The following is an 18,161-nucleotide window of genomic DNA, read 5'->3' as shown; positions in this document are numbered from 1 at the left end:
ACTTTTTTCATTAAGTGAATCAGTCTCAGTACACCAGTAACACTTACATGGGTGTTTGCCGCGTTGCTCGCATGGGATTAAAACATCTGCTGATATACTGGCTATTTTTTACACTAGTGATTCCCTTATAACAACAATGTGTCCTTTAAATGGACACCCAACCAGTGTTTTGTATTCTGTATATATTCATAATTTTAATATATTTAATATGTAATACATTAATAACTTGTCAATCAGCAATGGATTAAATTGTTATCAGCAAATCCTGAGGTAAAAATAGTCTGTCATCTTTTATATAATCTTTTATATACAACTTCACAGGAAATAAACAATGATGTCTCGTGTTCTCATAGGAAAGTAATTAATATTGGGCCAGAATCACAGAGTTACTGTTTCCATCCGGATGCTCGTTATTTTTCTTATAACAAATCAAGCATAAAATTACACCAATGCTGTATTTTCTGACATTCTCATGATAATAATAATTATATGGGGTTTTAATATCAGTTACCATGACTGAACTTACAATTAATCACACCATTTAGACACAATAATCATAATGTCAGTTGTTTTTTCAGGGTCTCACTTCCGTGTGTAATTCTAGACAAAAACGTTATGACATGATACACAATCCAGACACAGCAATTTTTGTAAAAAAAAAAACCTAACAGCACTTTGTTGGACAGTGTTTCAGAAAATTGTTAGGGAAAATGTACCTGAATAGTTTTGCAATATTTTAAGTTAGTTATCTTTGTTCTGATTTACTGTTCAGACCTTTGGAGAAACTCCCCAATCCTACAATAGGTCTTTAATTCTGTGGAATATAACAGGGTTTATATGCATTATAACCATTGACACTTTCAGCATTTACAGTAATGCTTTCTCAGTAGTTTTGAAAAAAAGTGGAGTAAAATAGCAAAACTTTTTAGCATTTAATTTTTCATGTTTCTCAACTCAACTGAAGCTTTCGTAAACAGACCGAGAACTTTCACATGGATGTCATTTTCATTTGGATAATTTAATCGAATATCCTTGGCATTGTGTCTCATTTCCAGTGTTACATTAACATTACATTACATTACTGTTCTCCGTTCAGTGTAGTACACGTTAACAAACAATATATTAAATAAGAAACGCCACTTTTTCTACACCTGGATTGTCACATACTATTAGTACACCTTAAGTATGCAAATCCATGTTATGTGCCAAGATGTCAGGACATCAGTAATTGTAACAAAGAGTCATTTTTTCAGTTTGTAATATGTTACAATACCCACCACTTTTGCCTCTGTGTGTTTAATTGTACCTTAAAGCTGCACTAAAGAGGACCTGGTGTTTCTCAGGAGATGCTGGCCTCAGCATTGGTGAGGGGAGTTGGGGTATTTGTTTTTAAGACCTTCTTTGAAGCTGCGGAAAAGCAGGCGGTTTCGGCGGTTCTCCTCGTCCTTGCGGCTGTGAAAGTCGCCCTGGAGCTTAAATCCTCGATGGACCACAAAGGCATTATTCACCACAGAGAACTTGAACCCTGCCACATGGAGCTCACAGGCCTGTAAGAGGACAAGAGGTGAAAAAAAGAGCGTGAGTGTTAGAAAGTTCATTATTCTTCAGATGAAGGTGTTTGGATGTTTAATCCGTATAGTTCATTTATAGCGAGGAATATTGTTCAGAAGAAAGGATATGTGGGGGAAAAAAAAAAGAAAGGACGTTGACCGAGAGTGGATTTTACGAATACTGATAGCAAGATAACCGATAAATCAACCTACAGATTTTAAAATAGACTCTGGATTAAAAAAAAAAAATGATGTAAAATAGTACTGAACTTAATTACAACGTAAAAAAAAGAACTGAATCATGGAAATCTGCTAAATTAGTATGAATATATTAATGAAAAAAACTAACTATATAATAAATAAATTGTAAAATATAATATAGTCTCACGTGTAGAAACAAACAGCATTAATGGCGTTAATGATTCGCCCCTACAGGCCGCTCTCTTAAGACGGAAAAACTCTGTGCCTCTACTAATGAAGTCAAGGTCACAAATACCTTAGTTTCTGATTAACTGCACAAAAATATTACAAATACGATGTAGTGTTCCTGTAGTGTTAAACATGGATAAAACAGCATTCTGACATTTTAGACCTTTACTGTGAAAGTAGCTATAGTATAAAATTACTGTCATATAGTTGTATACATTTAAGACATTTAGCAGATCGGCTGGCCTCGAAGAGATTCTGGCAAACCGTCCGGCGCCTCAGGAGGGGAAAGCAGTGCCCCACCAATGCTGTTTACAGTAGAGGTGGGGAGCTGTTGACCTCAACTGGGGATGTCGTTGGACGGTGGAAGGAATACTTCGAGGATCTCCTCAATCCCGCCGTCACGTCTTCCATTGAGGAAGCAGAGGCTGAGGGCTCAGAGGCGGACTCGTCCATCACCCAAGCTGAAGTCACCGAGGTAGTAAAGCAACTCCTCGGTGGCAGGGCACCGGGGGTGGATGAGATCCGCCCTGAGTACCTCAAGTCTCTGGATGTTGTGGGGCTGTCTTGGCTGACACGCCTCTGCAGCATCGCGTGGCGGTCGGGGACAGTGCCTCTGGAATGGCAGACCGGGGTGGTGGTCCCTCTTTTTAAGAAGGGGGACCGGAGGGTGTGTTCCAACTATAGGGGGATCACACTTCTCAGCCTACCTGGGAAAGTCTATGCCAGGGTACTGGAGAGGAGAATACGGCCGATAGTAGAACCTCGGATTCAGGAGGAACAATGTGGTTTTCGTCCAGGCCGTGGAACACTGGACCAGCTCTATACCCTCTACAGGGTGCTGGAGGGTTCATGGGAGTTTGCCCAACCAGTCCACATGTGCTTTGTGGATTTGGAAAAGGCATTCGACTGTGTCCCTCGCGGCGGCCTGTGGAGGGTGCTCCGGGAGTATGGGGTCGGGGGCCCTTTACTAAGGGCTGTCCGGTCCCTGTATGACCGAAGCAGGAGCTTGGTTCGCATTGCCGGCAGTAAGTCAGACTTGTTCCCGGTGCATGTTGGACTCCGGCAGGGCTGCCCTTTGTCACCGGTTCTGTTCATAATTTTTATGGACAGAATTTCTAGGCGCAGCCAGGGGTCGGAGGGTGTCCGGTTTGGTGACGACACGATTTCGTCTTTGCTCTTTGCAGATGATGTTGTCGTGTTGACTTCATCAGACCAGGACCTTCAGCATGCACTGGGACAGTTTGCAGCCGAGTGTGAAGCGGCTGGGATGAGAATCAGCACCTCCAAATCCGAGGCCATGGTCCTCAGTCGGAAAAGGGTGGCTTGCCCACTTCAGGTTGGTGGGGAGTTCCTGCCGCAAGTGGAGGAGTTTAAGTATCTTGGGGTTTTGTTCACGAGTGAGGGAAGGGTGGAACGGGAGATTGACAGACGGATCGGTGCAGCTTCTGCAGTAATGCGGTCGATGTACCGGTCTGTCGTGGTGAAGAAGGAGCTGAGCCGCAAGGCGAAACTTTCGATTTACCGGTCAATCTACGTTCCTACTCTCACCTATGGTCATGAGCTCTGGGTCATGACCGAAAGGACAAGATCCCGGATACAGGCGGCCGAAATGTGCTTCCTCCGCAGGGTGGCTGGGCGATCCCTTAGAGATAGGGTGAGAAGCTTAGTCACTCGGGAGGAGCTCGGAGTAGATCCGCTGCTCCTCCACATCGAGAGGGGTCAGCTGAGGTGGCTCGGGCATCTGTTCCGGATGCCTCCTGGACGCCTTCCTGGGAAGGTGTTCCGGGCGCGTCCCACTGGGAGGAGACCCCGGGGAAGACCTAGGACACGCTGGAGAGACTATGTCTCCCGGCTGGCCTGGGAACGCCTTGGTGTCCCCCCGGAAGAGCTGGAAGAAGTGTCTAGGGAGAGGGAAGTCTGGGCATCTTTGCTTAGACTGCTGCCCCCGCGACCCGGCATCGGATAAGCGGGAGAAGATGGATGAGCAGATTACATTTACAGATGGTACGCTAGATTACAGACTTAAGCAAAATTAGCCTACAACTCTGGTGAGAGGATTTTGTATTTATTTTTGGTAAAAGACAAAGCAAACCTGGAAAAGTGCTAATTTAAGTGTTTCAGGAAAGGGAAGGTGTTCATCCATTGCTTGAAGATAGCCAGGGACTCCACTGTTCGGACAGCTAGGGGAAGTTCATTCCACCATCTCGGTGCCAGAACAAAGAAGAGCATGAGTCTTGAGGTATACTTACCTCTTACCCTGAGAGAAGGTGATACCAGTCCAGCAGTGCTGGAGGATCTCAGACTGCATGGTGCAGTGCGAGATGTGATGAGGTCACTGAGGTAAGATGCAATTTTTGGCCTTGTAGGCAAGCATCAGTGTTTTGAATCTAATACGTGCAGCTACTGAAAGTCAGTGGGGTGGTGTGAGAGAACTTGGGCAGGTTGAACACAAGTTATGCAGCTGCATTTTGGATCATTTGCAGTGGATGAAAAGCGTTCAGAGGAAGACCTGCCAGCAGAGAGTTGCAGTAGTCCAGTCTCGAAATGACAAGAGACTAAACAAGCACCTGAGCAGCCTGTGTGGACAGAAATGGTCGAATCGTTCTGATGTTGTAGAGAAAAAAAATCGACAAGAATGAATCACATTAGCAACATGTAAAGAGAAGGACAGTTGATCGTCCATAGTTACCCCTAGGTTGCGAGTGGTGGCTGAAAGAAAGAGCAGAGAGTCATGAAGAGATATTCTGGGATTCGGTCTGAAGATGAATATATGAAAAGTGTGTTGAAAAGCAGACCACTTTTTGAAAACTGAAATGAGTTTAAATGGAAAGGTCAGATTTTTTTCCCCATTTTGTAGTTGGTCATATGATACATGTAGTTAAAATAATAGATTAAATAGGTGAAGTATTACTTTGAATTAATTACTCAATTTTGGTAAATAAATAACTGCTCAATGTCAGTAATAGTGTGTAAAAAATTCTTAGACATCCCTGAAACATTTACCCTGGAAAGAAGAAATTAGGCACATACACTTTTAGCATATGTTATATAACTACTATCACTATTGTTGTGTTTCCAGATGGTATTAGAACTCACTTGACTGATACGGTTGAAGCCGTATTGTCTGAAGTTCTCGTCATACAGTGGTACCGATTTGGCCCCGATGTAAAAGGGCTCCCATGGGTCAACCCAGTTGAGTGTATACGCCACGTTCAGAGGTTCGGTGGTCTTGCTAACCAGATTAATCCAGCGGGAGTAGTTGGTAGGTGCCTGGCATCGTGGACAAAGTTCATCATAGAAGGGCCTCACCTCACCGACCAGGTAGAGCTGCGCAAGCTCGGATTTCGTAGCAGGTATCTTGCGTGTGTGCCTAATTTCAAACGCAGGCAGGACCAACACCTCGTCCGGGGCCGGCTCGTGCTTCATCAGCATGATCACAAACTGATGATGCAGGTCTGCGCTGGGTACCATGTCAATGTCAAGGACGAGGATGTAGGTGGCGTCTGTGCCTGTCCGGGCCACGTTGCGGAGAAGGTTGTTGGGGTAGGAGATGTTTCGTCCCATAGCGTAGTTCTTGTGCTTGTCCCGATGTGATTCAAGCTTAGCAAAGACACCAGGACAGCCTTGCTCCTCGAGTCCAGCAAAATGCTCCCTGTCTTGCTCTGGGAAGCTGGCCGTCTCCTCCGAGTGGCACACCAGGTGAAAGTCCACCAAGGCTTGTACACGTGGACAGAAGAGGCTGAGGGCATAGACAAGCGCAGTGGCAAACTTGACATCTTGGCCATGAGCGAAAATCGCCACAGAGAGCGGATTCTGCCAGCGTTCAAGCAACGAATCCAAATGGTGAAGGTTGTTGATGGTGGTATGGGTCGCCAAGGCCAGGTGATGGGATCTTGAATCTGCACCCAGCTTCTGGTTGTTGGAGAAGTCGCTCTTGATGAGGTTTTTGTACACACGGTATTGGCCACTGCTGTCGAAGATGCCTCCACTGGACAGAGAGTATCTCAGGCGTTCCCGTTTAGAGTTCTTCTCATTGGTTTGTGCGTTCTTCTTGGAGCCGAAGAGCTCTGAATACTTGTACCGCTGCTGCTTGCCATGCAGTTTGGACAGGAACGACAAGTAGATGAGCTGCAGCAGGGCTACAATAAGCAGAGCACTCAGCACCACTTTAAACACCGAGCATTTTTTGAAGAAATGCATTCCAAACACTTTTTCGTTTCTCTAGAAATGAGGCATGAACCAAAACTCTGATCTGGACTGCACATTGGATGTGTGAAGGACCAGTGAAGAATTAGACAACAATTCATGCACCAACCTCACCATCAACACCCATTATGTATCTACAGCTACGGATTCTGGCGTTTCCACAGTTTCGACTGATTTTACGCAAAACGCCATCCCCTTTCCTCCCCTCGTGAATTAGATCAGTCTGTTAACATCATCCCAATATTCCCAATCAAGAAATAATTTCTTGATTATAAATTATGACTGAGTCCTGCTATTTTCGTCACCATTTACGAGCATCTCCTTCTCTCATTGCAGTGCGGTCCTTCGTGGCGTGTCGCAGGGGTTTGACGTCACTCGTCGTTATTTATAGGAAAAAATAATTTCGCGGATTTTTGGAGCCAGTGGTATGTTTTATCAAGCACATAAATGAGCGAAATGACAAAAAAAAAATCAAAAGTAACAATGTGATTGGAATCGAGTGCGTTTATGATAATAGTACACTTGAAATAGCATCGTATGTCGCCTGTGTAGTATGTAAGACGAGGTGGCCGAGTGGTTAAGGCGATGGACTGCTAATCCATTGTGCTCTGCACGCGTGGGTTCGAATCCCATCCTCGTCGATAACTTTTTCCCCCCCTTTGGTTCTACAGAATCACAATTAAAATATATAGATTTATTTTTACTTTCAAAATTAACTAAACAAAAATTTAATAAAAGAATAGCGCTTATATTTAAATTCTTCAATTGTCAATTGTGTTACTATACAGTAAGTGGACTATCTGTCTTTATACTGAATAATCGGACTGGATTAAACTCCCAGGCTTAAAATACAGAAAACACTGCAATCATATTTAGCTGGATTGTTAAAAAATTGTGTCTGCCTCTCTTTAATCATGTACCTCTATAAATACATTGATAAGTTAAACATGTACCATCGACTACAGGGGTATCGTTTATCGAGGGCCACATCTGATAGTCAATGAAAAGAATATCATTAGATTTATACAGGTTGAATTAGGTGTGCTTCAATTAGTACAGCATATTAGCCATGTGGAATGTGAGACATCACACTGTACTGGTCCGCTATGATACCTGGAACACATGCAGTTAAGGGCCGAAGAGTGACAACTTGGCGATATTGGGTCATGAACCCCAAACCATCAGATCAGTAACCATGAGCCTTTACCACTATCCCAGTTTATCAGGAAGCTGAGGTCTGAGCACAGATTCAGCAATGACACGCACCCCTCGAAGCTGAGTGTTAAGTGCATTGCTCAAGAGCCCAACACGCTTCAAAACCCCCCATCATCTTATGATCAGTACCTCAGAGCCCTAACCACTGAACCACCACTGCTCTAAGACATTTCAAAGAGTATAGTGCAGTTTTATCAGCCGCAACAAGTCAATTGTGACCTGTTGGTGAGATCCGGCTCTTAATCTGCCTTTACTGACACAACAGAAATTTTAAACTCCCAAAGCACCTAATTATAAGTGACATCATATTTACACGCCGTCCCAGTATTTTGAGACTTTTTTCTTATCTTACATAAAGTCAAGCCGAGAAAGGCATTAGAGTTCTGCATTGGGGTCCAGCTCCCCCAAGTAAAAGCAGGAGCTGAGTACCAAATTAGACAAATAACCACTGCATCTACACTGAGGTATTGTGGTGCTGCATAATACTTTTGTTTTTTATTTATGGAAATCTTTGTGCAGCCACATTTCTGCTTCTACATCACAAGTTTACATGTCCTGTGTATTTAATGTCCTGCATGTTTAATGTATGCACCAGACTCCTATAGAAACACCAGTTTGTTTCAATGTATACAAACTGTATAGAGGAATAACAATAAAAAACTACTTGAATTAACATAAAACCATGATAAGAATAAACACAATAACAGAAAAGATGTTCAAGTCGCATTTTAATTAATTAATCAAAAACAAGACAAACATAAAAAAAAATCTTCAAAATATGTATAAGTACATGTAGGGTTGTGTTCTAATTTATAAGTTTGGGCAAGACTTTTTTTTTTTTTTCACAACTACTGCATTTTAATTAATGGTTCCAAAATCCTGGGTGATGATTCAGTGCTGCATGACAAGTCTACACTCGACAGTGTAGCCTGATGCTGAACTTCTTTGAAATGTCTACAGGTTGGATGCAGGTCTGTTTGTTTTCGTCACATATAACATTCCTTACTATGTGAAAGGCAGAAGCATTATTTTCGTTGTGCATTGTGTCATGTACGTCTTGGAGCTATGAATTCTCTGCAATCGATGATCCTACACAAAGCATTTAAAGAAAACAAAGAGTTTCGGGAGTAAAGGTCACAGCTGCACACATAATAAACCCATAACTGTAACTGTACTATAGAATGGTGAGAATTTTCCCAGTCAGCTGTGCTGTTCTGCCTTCTAGGGTGTGTCAAGAAGAATAGAGACCATCCAGATATTATGAATATACAAAATTCACATGTAAAATTTGCGATCTTCACAATATTCAGGCTCTCAAACCCTACATTATTAATTATAGGTTTATGCGAACGGCTAAACAGACTAAGAAACCAGAACGCCGGCTCCGCTTTTAGATCCCCCCTCTTCGCTTTCTTTGGCCTGAGCCCCGTTGCCCTTGCCCTGTTTGTCGTCTTCTCCCACCAGGCGGATGTTGTAGCGTTCCCGGTACTCCGTCAGCTCCCGGCCTTTCGTCTGCATTTGCGTGTTAAAAGACGTGACTAACTTTGATATCTGTCAGAAAAGAAAAGGAAAATGGTCAGTGCACAATGAAAGACCCTTTTTAGACCTGATTGTCTACAGAAGCAGGTAACTAGGTTAGAAATAATTTTACACAGCCGACCAGGTATAACATTGACATCACGAAGCAACATTAAGACTGGTGACGAGAATAATATAGAACTTTATAAATCTCAAAGGAAATTATTTTGCCAGAGACTTCTTCAGAGTACAAGAAACAAAAATAAATATAAATGAAATATAACTGGAAAATAAATGAATTATACATATTATAGGTGTAACAATATAAAATTCAGCTCATAATGTTACACATTACACCCAACTTTGTGTTGTTTTTTTCATTACCATTTCATCATTAACTAATTATATTAGTTTTTTGCCAATATGATCTAATGTAATTGGAGGAGTTTAGAAGCAAACATGTCTTACACCCGGGGTCCCCAAAATACCTCCCGCATGCCAAATACGGATCGCCCCCACATTGGGAACGGCCCTCTGAACAATTCCAGACATTTAAAAAACATTTATTTTGAATATATGTTTTACTCATATCATATTTGAAAATAAATATTGGCTTTCGAACTCAAATTCCCCATAGTCATTAATTAAGGTCTAGGCACCGATAGCAAAAATCCATACTGATAGTTTTTCCAGCTTCTGGTACGAGAGTGGCCTCTAGAGGCAAATCACTGACACTGACTGCACAGAGATATATTTATATATACACAGTGGTACCTTGACCTATGAGTGAATTAATGTACGAGTTTTCTGAGGTACGAGCTTTGTTACGCGAGCAAAAAATTGAGGTACAAGCTTGAAACGCCGCTGCTAGATGGCGAAGCCAGAAAGCGAAGATTGTGGCGAAAATTAAGATAAGCAAAGAAGAAAAAGTAAATAATTAAATGTTTAGGGATACGTAGTGTACAGTAGTGATAGTAAAAAAAAAGGAGTTTTCCCTCCTCTTCCGCTTATCGCCTCTACATACCCCTCATTTCAATATCAATGATTATGGAAAAATGTGATAGTATTATGCATTTTATATACAGTATATAAAAAAAAAAAAACTTTCTTTCGGCTTCTCCCGTTAGGGGTCGCCACAGCAGATCCTCCGCATGTTTGATTTGGCACATGTTTTTACCCCTTCCTAACACAACCCTCCCCATTTATCCGGGCTTGGGACCGGCACTAAGAGTGGCTGGGGTTGGTTCCCTGACCGGGGATCAAACCTGGGCCACAGCGGTGAGAGCGCCGCATCCTAACCACTAGACCACCAGGGGAAAAAATAATAATAATAATAAAAAAATATATATATCTCATTATGATAGTAATACTGTTCTTTTAATAATCTATATATCTATTCAAAAGTAATGTTAATTTTGTCTGTAAAAATAAGATCATTTCGAGGCATAATAAATTCATTTAAATCATTTAAACAGTGGTAGTCACTTTGGCCCAGATCAACCCCCCATTAAAGAAGGGAAAAATTCCCTCACAGAAAAAAGTTTGGAGACCCCTGTCTTACATCCTGCAGTCTTTAACTTTCAGTGACTTCACATTTTATATTTAACCCAGCCATTAGGGGGGCACAAGCCAGTGTACTCTTAGTGCCGGTCCCAAGCCCGGGTAAATGGGGAGGGTTGCGTTAGGAAGGGCATCCAGCGTAAAACATGTGCCAAATCAAATATGCGGATCACAAATGAGAATTTCATACCGGATCGGTCGAGGCCCGGGTTAACAACGACCGCCACAGGTATCGTTAGCCGACAGGGTACCAGTGGAAATTGGGCTACTGTTGGCCGAAGGAGGAGAAGGAGAGGAGGAAGGTGTCTACAGAGACGGCAGGAAAAGGAGCAGTGTAGGAGAGTAGAGGTTCGGGTTGGTACTTTAAATGTTGGTACTATGACGGGTAAAGGGAGAGAGATAGCTGATATGATGGAGAGGAGAAAGGTAGATGTGTTGTGTGTTCAGGAGACCAAGTGGAAAGGGAGTAAGGCCAGGAACATTGGAGGTGGGTTTAAACTGTTTTATCATGGTGTGGATGGGAAGAGAAATGGTGTAGGGGTGATTCTGAAGGAAGCGTACAGTAAGAGTGTAGTGGAGGTGAAGAGAGTTTCTGATAGGGTGATGATCGTGAAGGTGGAAGTTGAAGGGATGATGATAAATGTCATCAGTGCCTATGCTCCACAAGTTGGCTGTGAGATGGAGGAGAAAGAAAGATTCTGGAGTGAATTAGATGAAGTGGTAGATGGTGTACCTAGGAAAGAACGATTGGTGATTGGGGCAGACTTTAATGGGCATGTAGGTGAAGGGAACAGAGGTGATGAGGAGGTGATGGGTAGGTATGGTTTTAAGGAGAGGAATGTGGAAGGGCAGATGGTGGTAGATTTTGCTAAAAGGATGGAAATGGCAGTGGTGAACACGTATTTTAAGAAGAAGGAGGATCATAGGGTGACGTATAAGAGTGGAGGAAGGTGCACACAGGTGGATTATCTTCTGTGTAGGAGATGCAACCTGAAGGAGATTGGAGACTGTAAGGTGTTGGCGGGGGACAGTGTAGCTAGACAGCATCGGATGGTGGTCTGTAGGATGGTTTTGGAGGCGAAGAAGAAGAGGAGGAAAGTAAGGTTTGAAAGAAGAATAAGATGGTGGAAACTGAAGGAGGAAGAGTGTAGTGTGAGGTTCAGGGAAGAGGTCAGACAGGGGCTCGGTGGTGGTGAAGAGGTGCCGGATGATTGGGCAACTACTGCAGGAGTGATGAGGGAGGCAGCTAGAAAAGTACTTGGTGTGACATCTGGAAATAGAAAGCAAGACAAGGAGACGTGGTGGTGGAATGAGGAAGTGCAGGAGAGCATTAGGGGGAAGAGGTTGGCAAAACAGAAGTGGGATCGACAGAGTGATGAGAAAAGTAGGCAGGAGTACAAGGAGATGCGGCAGCAGGTTAAAAGGGATGTGGCGAAAGCCAAGGAAAAGGCATATGAGGAACTGTATAAGAGGTTGGACACTAAGGAAGGAGAAAAGGATTTATACCGATTGGCCAAGCAGAGGGACCGAGCTGGGAAGGATGTACTGCAAGTTAGAGCAATAAAGGATGGAGAGGGAAATGTGTTGACTAGTGAGGAGAGTGTGTTGAGAAGATGGAGGGAGTATTTTGAGCAGCTGATGAATGAGGAAAATCAGAGAGAGAGAAGGTTGGAGGATGTGGAGTTAGTGAAGCAGGATGTAGATAGGATTAGTAAGGAGGAAGTGAGAGCAGCGATTAAGAGGATGAAGAATGGAAAGTCGGTTGGACCAGATGACATACCGGTAGAAGCGTGGAGATGTTTAGGAGAGATGGCAGTGGAGTTTTTAACCAGATTGTTTAACAGGATTCTGGAAGGGGAGAGGATGCCTGAGGAATGGAGAAGGAGTGTGCTGGTACCGATCTTTAAGCATAAGGGAGATGTGCAGACCTGCAGTAACTACAGGGGAATTAAGTTGATCAGTCACACCATGAAGTTATGGGAAAGAGTAGTGGAAGCCAGGTTGAGAGAAGAGGTGACCATCTGTGAGCAACAGTATGGTTTCATGCCGAGGAAGAGCACCACAGATGCCTTATTTGCTTTAAGGATGTTGATGGAGAAGTATAGAGAAGGACAGAAGGAGCTGCATTGTGTATTTGTGGATTTAGAGAAAGCGTACGACAGGGTGCCGAGAGAGGAGTTGTGGTATTGTATGAGGAAGTCAGGTGTGTCAGAGAAGTATGTGAGGGTGGTGCAGGACATGTATGAGGACAGTGTGACGGCAGTAAAGTGTGCAGTAGGTACGACAGACTGGTTCAGGGTGAAGGTTGGACTGCATCAAGGATCGGCCCTGAGCCCTTTCCTGTTTGCAGTGGTGATGGACAGGTTGACGGACGAGGTCAGACAGGAGTCTCCCTGGACTATGATGTTTGCAGATGATATTGTGATTTGTGGTGAGAGTAGAGAGCAGGTTGAGAAGAGCCTGGAGAGGTGGAGATATGCGCTGGAGAGAAGGGGAATGAAAGTCAGTAGGAGTAAGACAGAGTACATGTGTGTGAATGAGAGGGAGGGCAGTGGAGTGATGCGGTTGCAGGGAGAAGAGGTGGAGAAGGTGGAGGAGTTCAGGTACCTGGGGTCAACAGTGCAAAGTAATGGAGAGTGTGTTAGGGAAGTAAAGAAAAGAGTGCAGGCAGGGTGGAGTGGGTGGAGAAGAGTGACAGGAGTGATTTGTGATAGAAGAGTATCTGCAAGAATGAAAGGGAAAGTTTATAGGACTGTGGTGAGACCTGCGATGTTGTATGGATTAGAGACAGTGGCATTGAGTAAAAGACAGGAGGTGGAGCTGGAGGTAGCAGAGCTGAAGATGTTGAGGTTTTCGTTGGGAGTGACGAGGATGGACAAGATTAGAAATGAGTTTATTAGAGGGACAGCACATGTAGGATGTTTTGGTGACAAGGTGAGGGAGGCGAGATTGAGATGGTTTGGACATGTGCAGAGAAGGGACATGAATTATATTGGTAGAAAAATGCTGAAGATGGAGCCACCAGGTAGGAGGAAAAGAGGAAGGCCAAGGAGGAGGTTCATGGATGTGGTGAGGGAAGACATGCAGGTAGTTGGTGTAAAAGAGGCAGATATAGAGGACAGGGTGGTATGGAGACGGATGATCCGCTGTGGCGACCCCTAATGGGAGCAGCCGAAAGAAGAAGAAGAAGACTTCACATTTTATATTTAAGATTTAATTATTTGCCCTGTTTACTGCTTTAAAGCAGAAAAGTGTAGTATTATGTATCTTTGCAGTCTCTGGTGTATTTCCACTTACATTTAATATTATAGTCCCTAAACTAATTATACACTCACCGGCCACTTTATTAGGTACACCTGTCCAACTGCTCGTTAACGCAAATTTCTAATCAGCCAATCACATGGCAGCGACTCAGTGCATTTAGGCATGTAGACATGGTCAAGACAATCTGCTGCAGTTCAAACCGAGCGTCAGAATGGGGAAGAAAAGTGATTTAAGTGACTTTGAACGTGGCATGGTTGTTGGTGCCAGACGGGCTGGTCTGAGTATTTCAGAAAATGCTGATCTACTGGGATTTTCACGCACAACCATCTCTAGGGTTTACAGAGAATGGCCCGAAAAAGAGAAAATAGCGGCAGTTCTGTGGGCGCAAATGCCTTGTTGATGCCAGAGGTCAGAGGAGAATGGCCAGACTGGGTCGAGCTGATAGAAAGGCAACAGTAACTCAAATAACCACTCGTTACAACCGAGGTATACAGAAGAGCATCTCTGAACTCACAACATGTCGAACGTTGAGGCGGATGGGCTACAGCAGCAGAAGACCACACCGGGTGCCACTCCTGACAGCTAAGAACAGTATACTGAGGCTACAATTCACACAGGCTCACCAAAATTGTTGCCTGGTCAGTAAATCTAGATTTCTGCTGTAACATTCGGATGGTAGGGTCAGAATTTGGCATCAACAACATGAAAGCATGGATCCATCCTGCCTTGTATCAACGGTTCAGGCTGGTGGTGGTGTAATGGTGTGGGGGATATTTTCTTGGCACAATTTGGGCCCATTAGTACCAATTGAGCATCGTGTCAACGCCACAGCCTACCTGAGTATTGTTGCTGACCATGTCCATCTCTTTATGACCACAGTGTACCCATCTTCTGATGGCTACTTCCAGCAGGATAACGCGCCATGTCATAAAGCGCAAATCATCTCAGACTGGTTTCTTGAACATGACAATGAGTTCACTGTACTTAAATGGCCTCCACAGTCACCAGATCTCAATCCAATAGAGCACATTTGGGATGTGGTGGAACGGGAGATTCGCATCATGGATGTGCAGCCGACAAATCTGCAGCAACTGCGTGATGCTATCATGTCAATATGGACCAAAATCTCTAAGGAATGTTTCCAGTACCTTGTTGAATCTATGCCACGAAGGCATTTCTGAAGGCAAAAGGGGGTCCAACACGGTACTAGTAAGATGTACCTAATAAAGTGGCCGGTGAGTGAAATCCTCATATTCAAGACACTAATATTGAAAAGCATATGCCATGTACCTGTTCTTTATTGTTTTCCAGAGCAGGCAGCACTTCTTTTACAGTCCTCTCGACCAACACACCGCCGACTAGACGGTAGCACTTCCGCGAGGGGTCGACTTCCTTCAGTGTGTCGATGACCAGGCTAAAGGAAGAGACTCGGTTTAATCAGCACAGAGTGTAGTGAAGAGGAAAAGTTCAAGGGTTTAATTGTATAATACGCTGAACAATAAACGCAGCAGGTAAAATGAAAAATACAAACAAACCTGTGCTCATTAATCTCCATCTCCAGCTCACTAGCTTTCGAGGCCATGCTGCGCTGCTCCTGCCGCATCCTCTGAAAGTTCGCCACCACCTGCCATCAAAACACAAACCACTGTAAAACACTAATAAATTGTTCAGTATTTCACTCTACTGGAGTTTTACATCACCAATGTAACACCACCACCGAATGTCCATTGTAATTCCAGGAATTTTCAAGAATGAAAACTTTCCATGAGAATTATCGGAGGAACATATCGAAATTAACAGGAATTGATAGGAATAAACAGGGATTTTACTAAATTGCCAAAAAGTCATCCAATAACAGGGAAATTAGATGAAGTTGAAAACAAAAATCTCGCAGGATAATCTTTCTTAAAACCCACCAGATTTATTGTCATTTCAGTTGAAATTCTACCCTGCACATCCATCAATCACATGCAAACTTACTGCAGGGTTATTGAGGCCATACCTCCTACATGCACTGTGCATTCCTCCATAACAAAACTAAATTTATTGAATCCTGCACACAAAATAACGGCCCAAAATGCCCATCTTGGTGAGTATTTATGTAAATGACAGAAATCTATGTTTAAAACTTCCTTGTGCTGTTTTTAAGTTATTGTGCAACAAAATTATACTAACAATTAAAATCAATTTTATAAAATATGTATTATTTGACATACATGTCAGCCTATGACCAAACAAAACAGCATGAATGTATGTATACACACACATTTTATATACATTTTTAAAACTTGGAATATTCCCCAGAATAAGTTTCCTTGGAAAGTTTCCAGACAGTTAACGGAAATTTAACTGCAGCCCTAAGCGACTAAGTTTTACATATAATTTGTCTAATGTCTCATAGAAAAACAGATTTGATGCAAGAACACCAAAGGGTGTGTGTGTGTGTGTGTGTGTGTGTGTGATAGACAGTAAGTATGTAGAGTTTCCAGGATGTCATTTAATTAAGTTAATGTATAAGTTAATCACTTATACATGTTTTATTCCCTCAGGATGTGGAAAGTTTTTTTTTTTTATTTAATTACAAAAGAACACTACACTGCTGATTAAACATTCGTCTTGGTAAAAGGTCATTGGTGCAGACATATACATATCTAATATACACGTCTATCCATACTTGAGATTTCAAACTATAAAAACCACACCCCATCCTCATCTTTATAGAACCCACCACGCCTTTAAAATTCAGTGTGCCTGCGTGTGCTAACTTCTGCCTCTTCTCTTCAGTTAGATCACAGATAATTGCAGAGACCTCGCTTTCAGTCTTGGCTGATCCTTGTGGGCTGAACATATGGACACTAAGGATGGCAGGATTCAATGATTGGCATCGGCATAAACGTTAACGGTGTGATGAATCGATTGTTGAAAAATGTGCACCGGATACAAGTTGCCATTTGATCCACCATTTTTTATTCCGCATCGTCGTCTTTTAACTCTTCAGCGTGCTCCAGAGTTTAGCGGGTGGTGCGTCAATAATAACGGCCCGTGGGTAAACAGTAGTTAAATGGACTAATCGAAGCAGTGAGGCAAATCATTTGCGTTGATTTTTGTTTAAAGAAATCGTTTCAGCCCTAAATATAATTATCAGTAGATGCGTGACATTTCTTTTAGATTGATTTCTCTTTGCTGAACTGTTTCTCGAGCGCATTCTCACAGCACAGCAGCTGCTACGTGAATATGACGCATCACATCACTACGGAGACTGAGACGTGTCCCGAGAGTCCCACAGAATACAGATTAACATGGCAGAGGTAGAGCTGCGTCTTTCTGGAGACAGAACAGGAAAATAATGTCTGGTTTTATTCAATTTTCACTACAAAGGTCTGTTTGTGAAAGGGCCATGCGTTAGTCAGAAGGCATTTTTCCTGTCTGTTTAAACCAAGTTATCTGTACCATATTGAATTACACAGCATCATATTTTTTCCATTGCAAGTTCCTGCTGCTGTAATCACAAAGACTAAAATGTGCATATTTTATAAACATCCTTACAACACTCAGTACAGTCTGATGCGGTCAATAACATTGATTCTGAATCACCTTCATGATTCATCTACATTCATCTGTTTTGGGACAAAACCTCTTGCTTAAAATTTTTATGCAAATAAACCTGAATTAAAGCATTTTAGGACTCCATCACTGCTGATCATCTCCAGACTCAAACAGGGTTTAACACGTCTGGTTTGTCGTCACAACAGGTCATGAATCAGGCCACGCTTCAGATCTGTGGCTTCTGTTGGTAGAAATAGCAGCTGGGTTCTGCCCATTCAGCTCATTCCGTTCTCACACTGTTTCCCAGACCCTTGTACACTAAATATGGAGTCTTAACATTTTAATGAATGATCTCTGCCACTGCATTGCCACAACTTGGACTCTAATACACGCTTCAGCACCAAGATCTCTCTTTTCAGGTCCACCTTGACCACAGCTTGGAAAAGCGAAATTGCAAAGGCAAATGGAAGTGGAAATGAAATAATGGTTCGTGGTTCTTATACCCTGTAAAGTGAACTAAACCCCCTATAAGGAGACTTAGCCTACAGAGCCAGTCATTAGCACGACTGTCACACACACGCGTTTTGGTGCTAGCAGGTTAGCTTCATAACGCACAGCGATATTCTGCTTTTATTGCGCCACAAAGATCTTCCTATTGTATCTAAAGAGAAAATTGTATATTGTGGAGCCCGATTAGAAAAGGTACCTGCTCAGCAGAGGGGCCAGACTGCTTCCCTCCGCCGCTTTTATTCCCCGTGCTGTTCGCCGCCATGTTGGAATGAAGCGCCGCACCCGTGAGGACCCCTAGATCGCCTCTTTTAGAAGGGCTGCCCGCCTCGAACGCCTGCTCAAAATAAAATCCACATACTTAGC

The 18,161-nt window shown here is 43.0% G+C and overlaps 2 protein-coding genes across 3 annotated transcripts; both read right to left on the bottom strand.

Annotated features, from left to right (window-relative positions):
• Window positions 1–439: 439 nt before the first annotated feature.
• b4gat1 (beta-1,4-glucuronyltransferase 1) lies at window positions 440–6,555 on the bottom strand. Of its 2 annotated transcripts, none has more exons than XM_083540776.1 (2): window positions 5,076–6,544; window positions 440–1,547 (listed from the first exon to the last, which is right to left on the bottom strand). In XM_083540776.1, the coding sequence occupies exons 1-2, from the start codon at window positions 6,177–6,179 to the stop codon at window positions 1,356–1,358; spliced, it is 1,296 nt and encodes a 431-aa protein (XP_083396902.1). In that variant the 5' UTR covers window positions 6,180–6,544; the 3' UTR covers window positions 440–1,355. The 2 variants fall into 2 exon arrangements, 1 of the variants encoding a protein (XP_083396902.1); XR_014533489.1 differs by lacking the exon at window positions 440–1,547 and adding an exon at window positions 4,026–4,159 and having other exon boundaries at window positions 4,384–6,555.
• Window positions 6,556–8,111: 1,556 nt separating this feature from the next.
• Window positions 8,112–18,143, bottom strand: pfdn2 (prefoldin subunit 2). Its single transcript, XM_083542954.1, has 4 exons — window positions 17,995–18,143; window positions 15,278–15,366; window positions 15,033–15,156; window positions 8,112–8,951 (listed from the first exon to the last, which is right to left on the bottom strand). Exons 1-4 carry the CDS (start codon window positions 18,058–18,060, stop codon window positions 8,763–8,765), a joined length of 468 nt encoding a protein of 155 aa, XP_083399080.1. The 5' UTR covers window positions 18,061–18,143; the 3' UTR covers window positions 8,112–8,762.
• Between the last annotated feature and the right edge of the window lie 18 nt (window positions 18,144–18,161).

The sequence above is a fragment of the Silurus aristotelis genome (genome assembly GCF_946808225.1).
Source record: "Silurus aristotelis genome assembly, chromosome: 5".
Classification (NCBI taxonomy): domain Eukaryota; kingdom Metazoa; phylum Chordata; class Actinopteri; order Siluriformes; family Siluridae; genus Silurus; species Silurus aristotelis.
The sequence above is the reverse complement of the archived record's forward strand: the minus strand, read 5'-3'. Positions and strand labels throughout refer to the sequence as shown.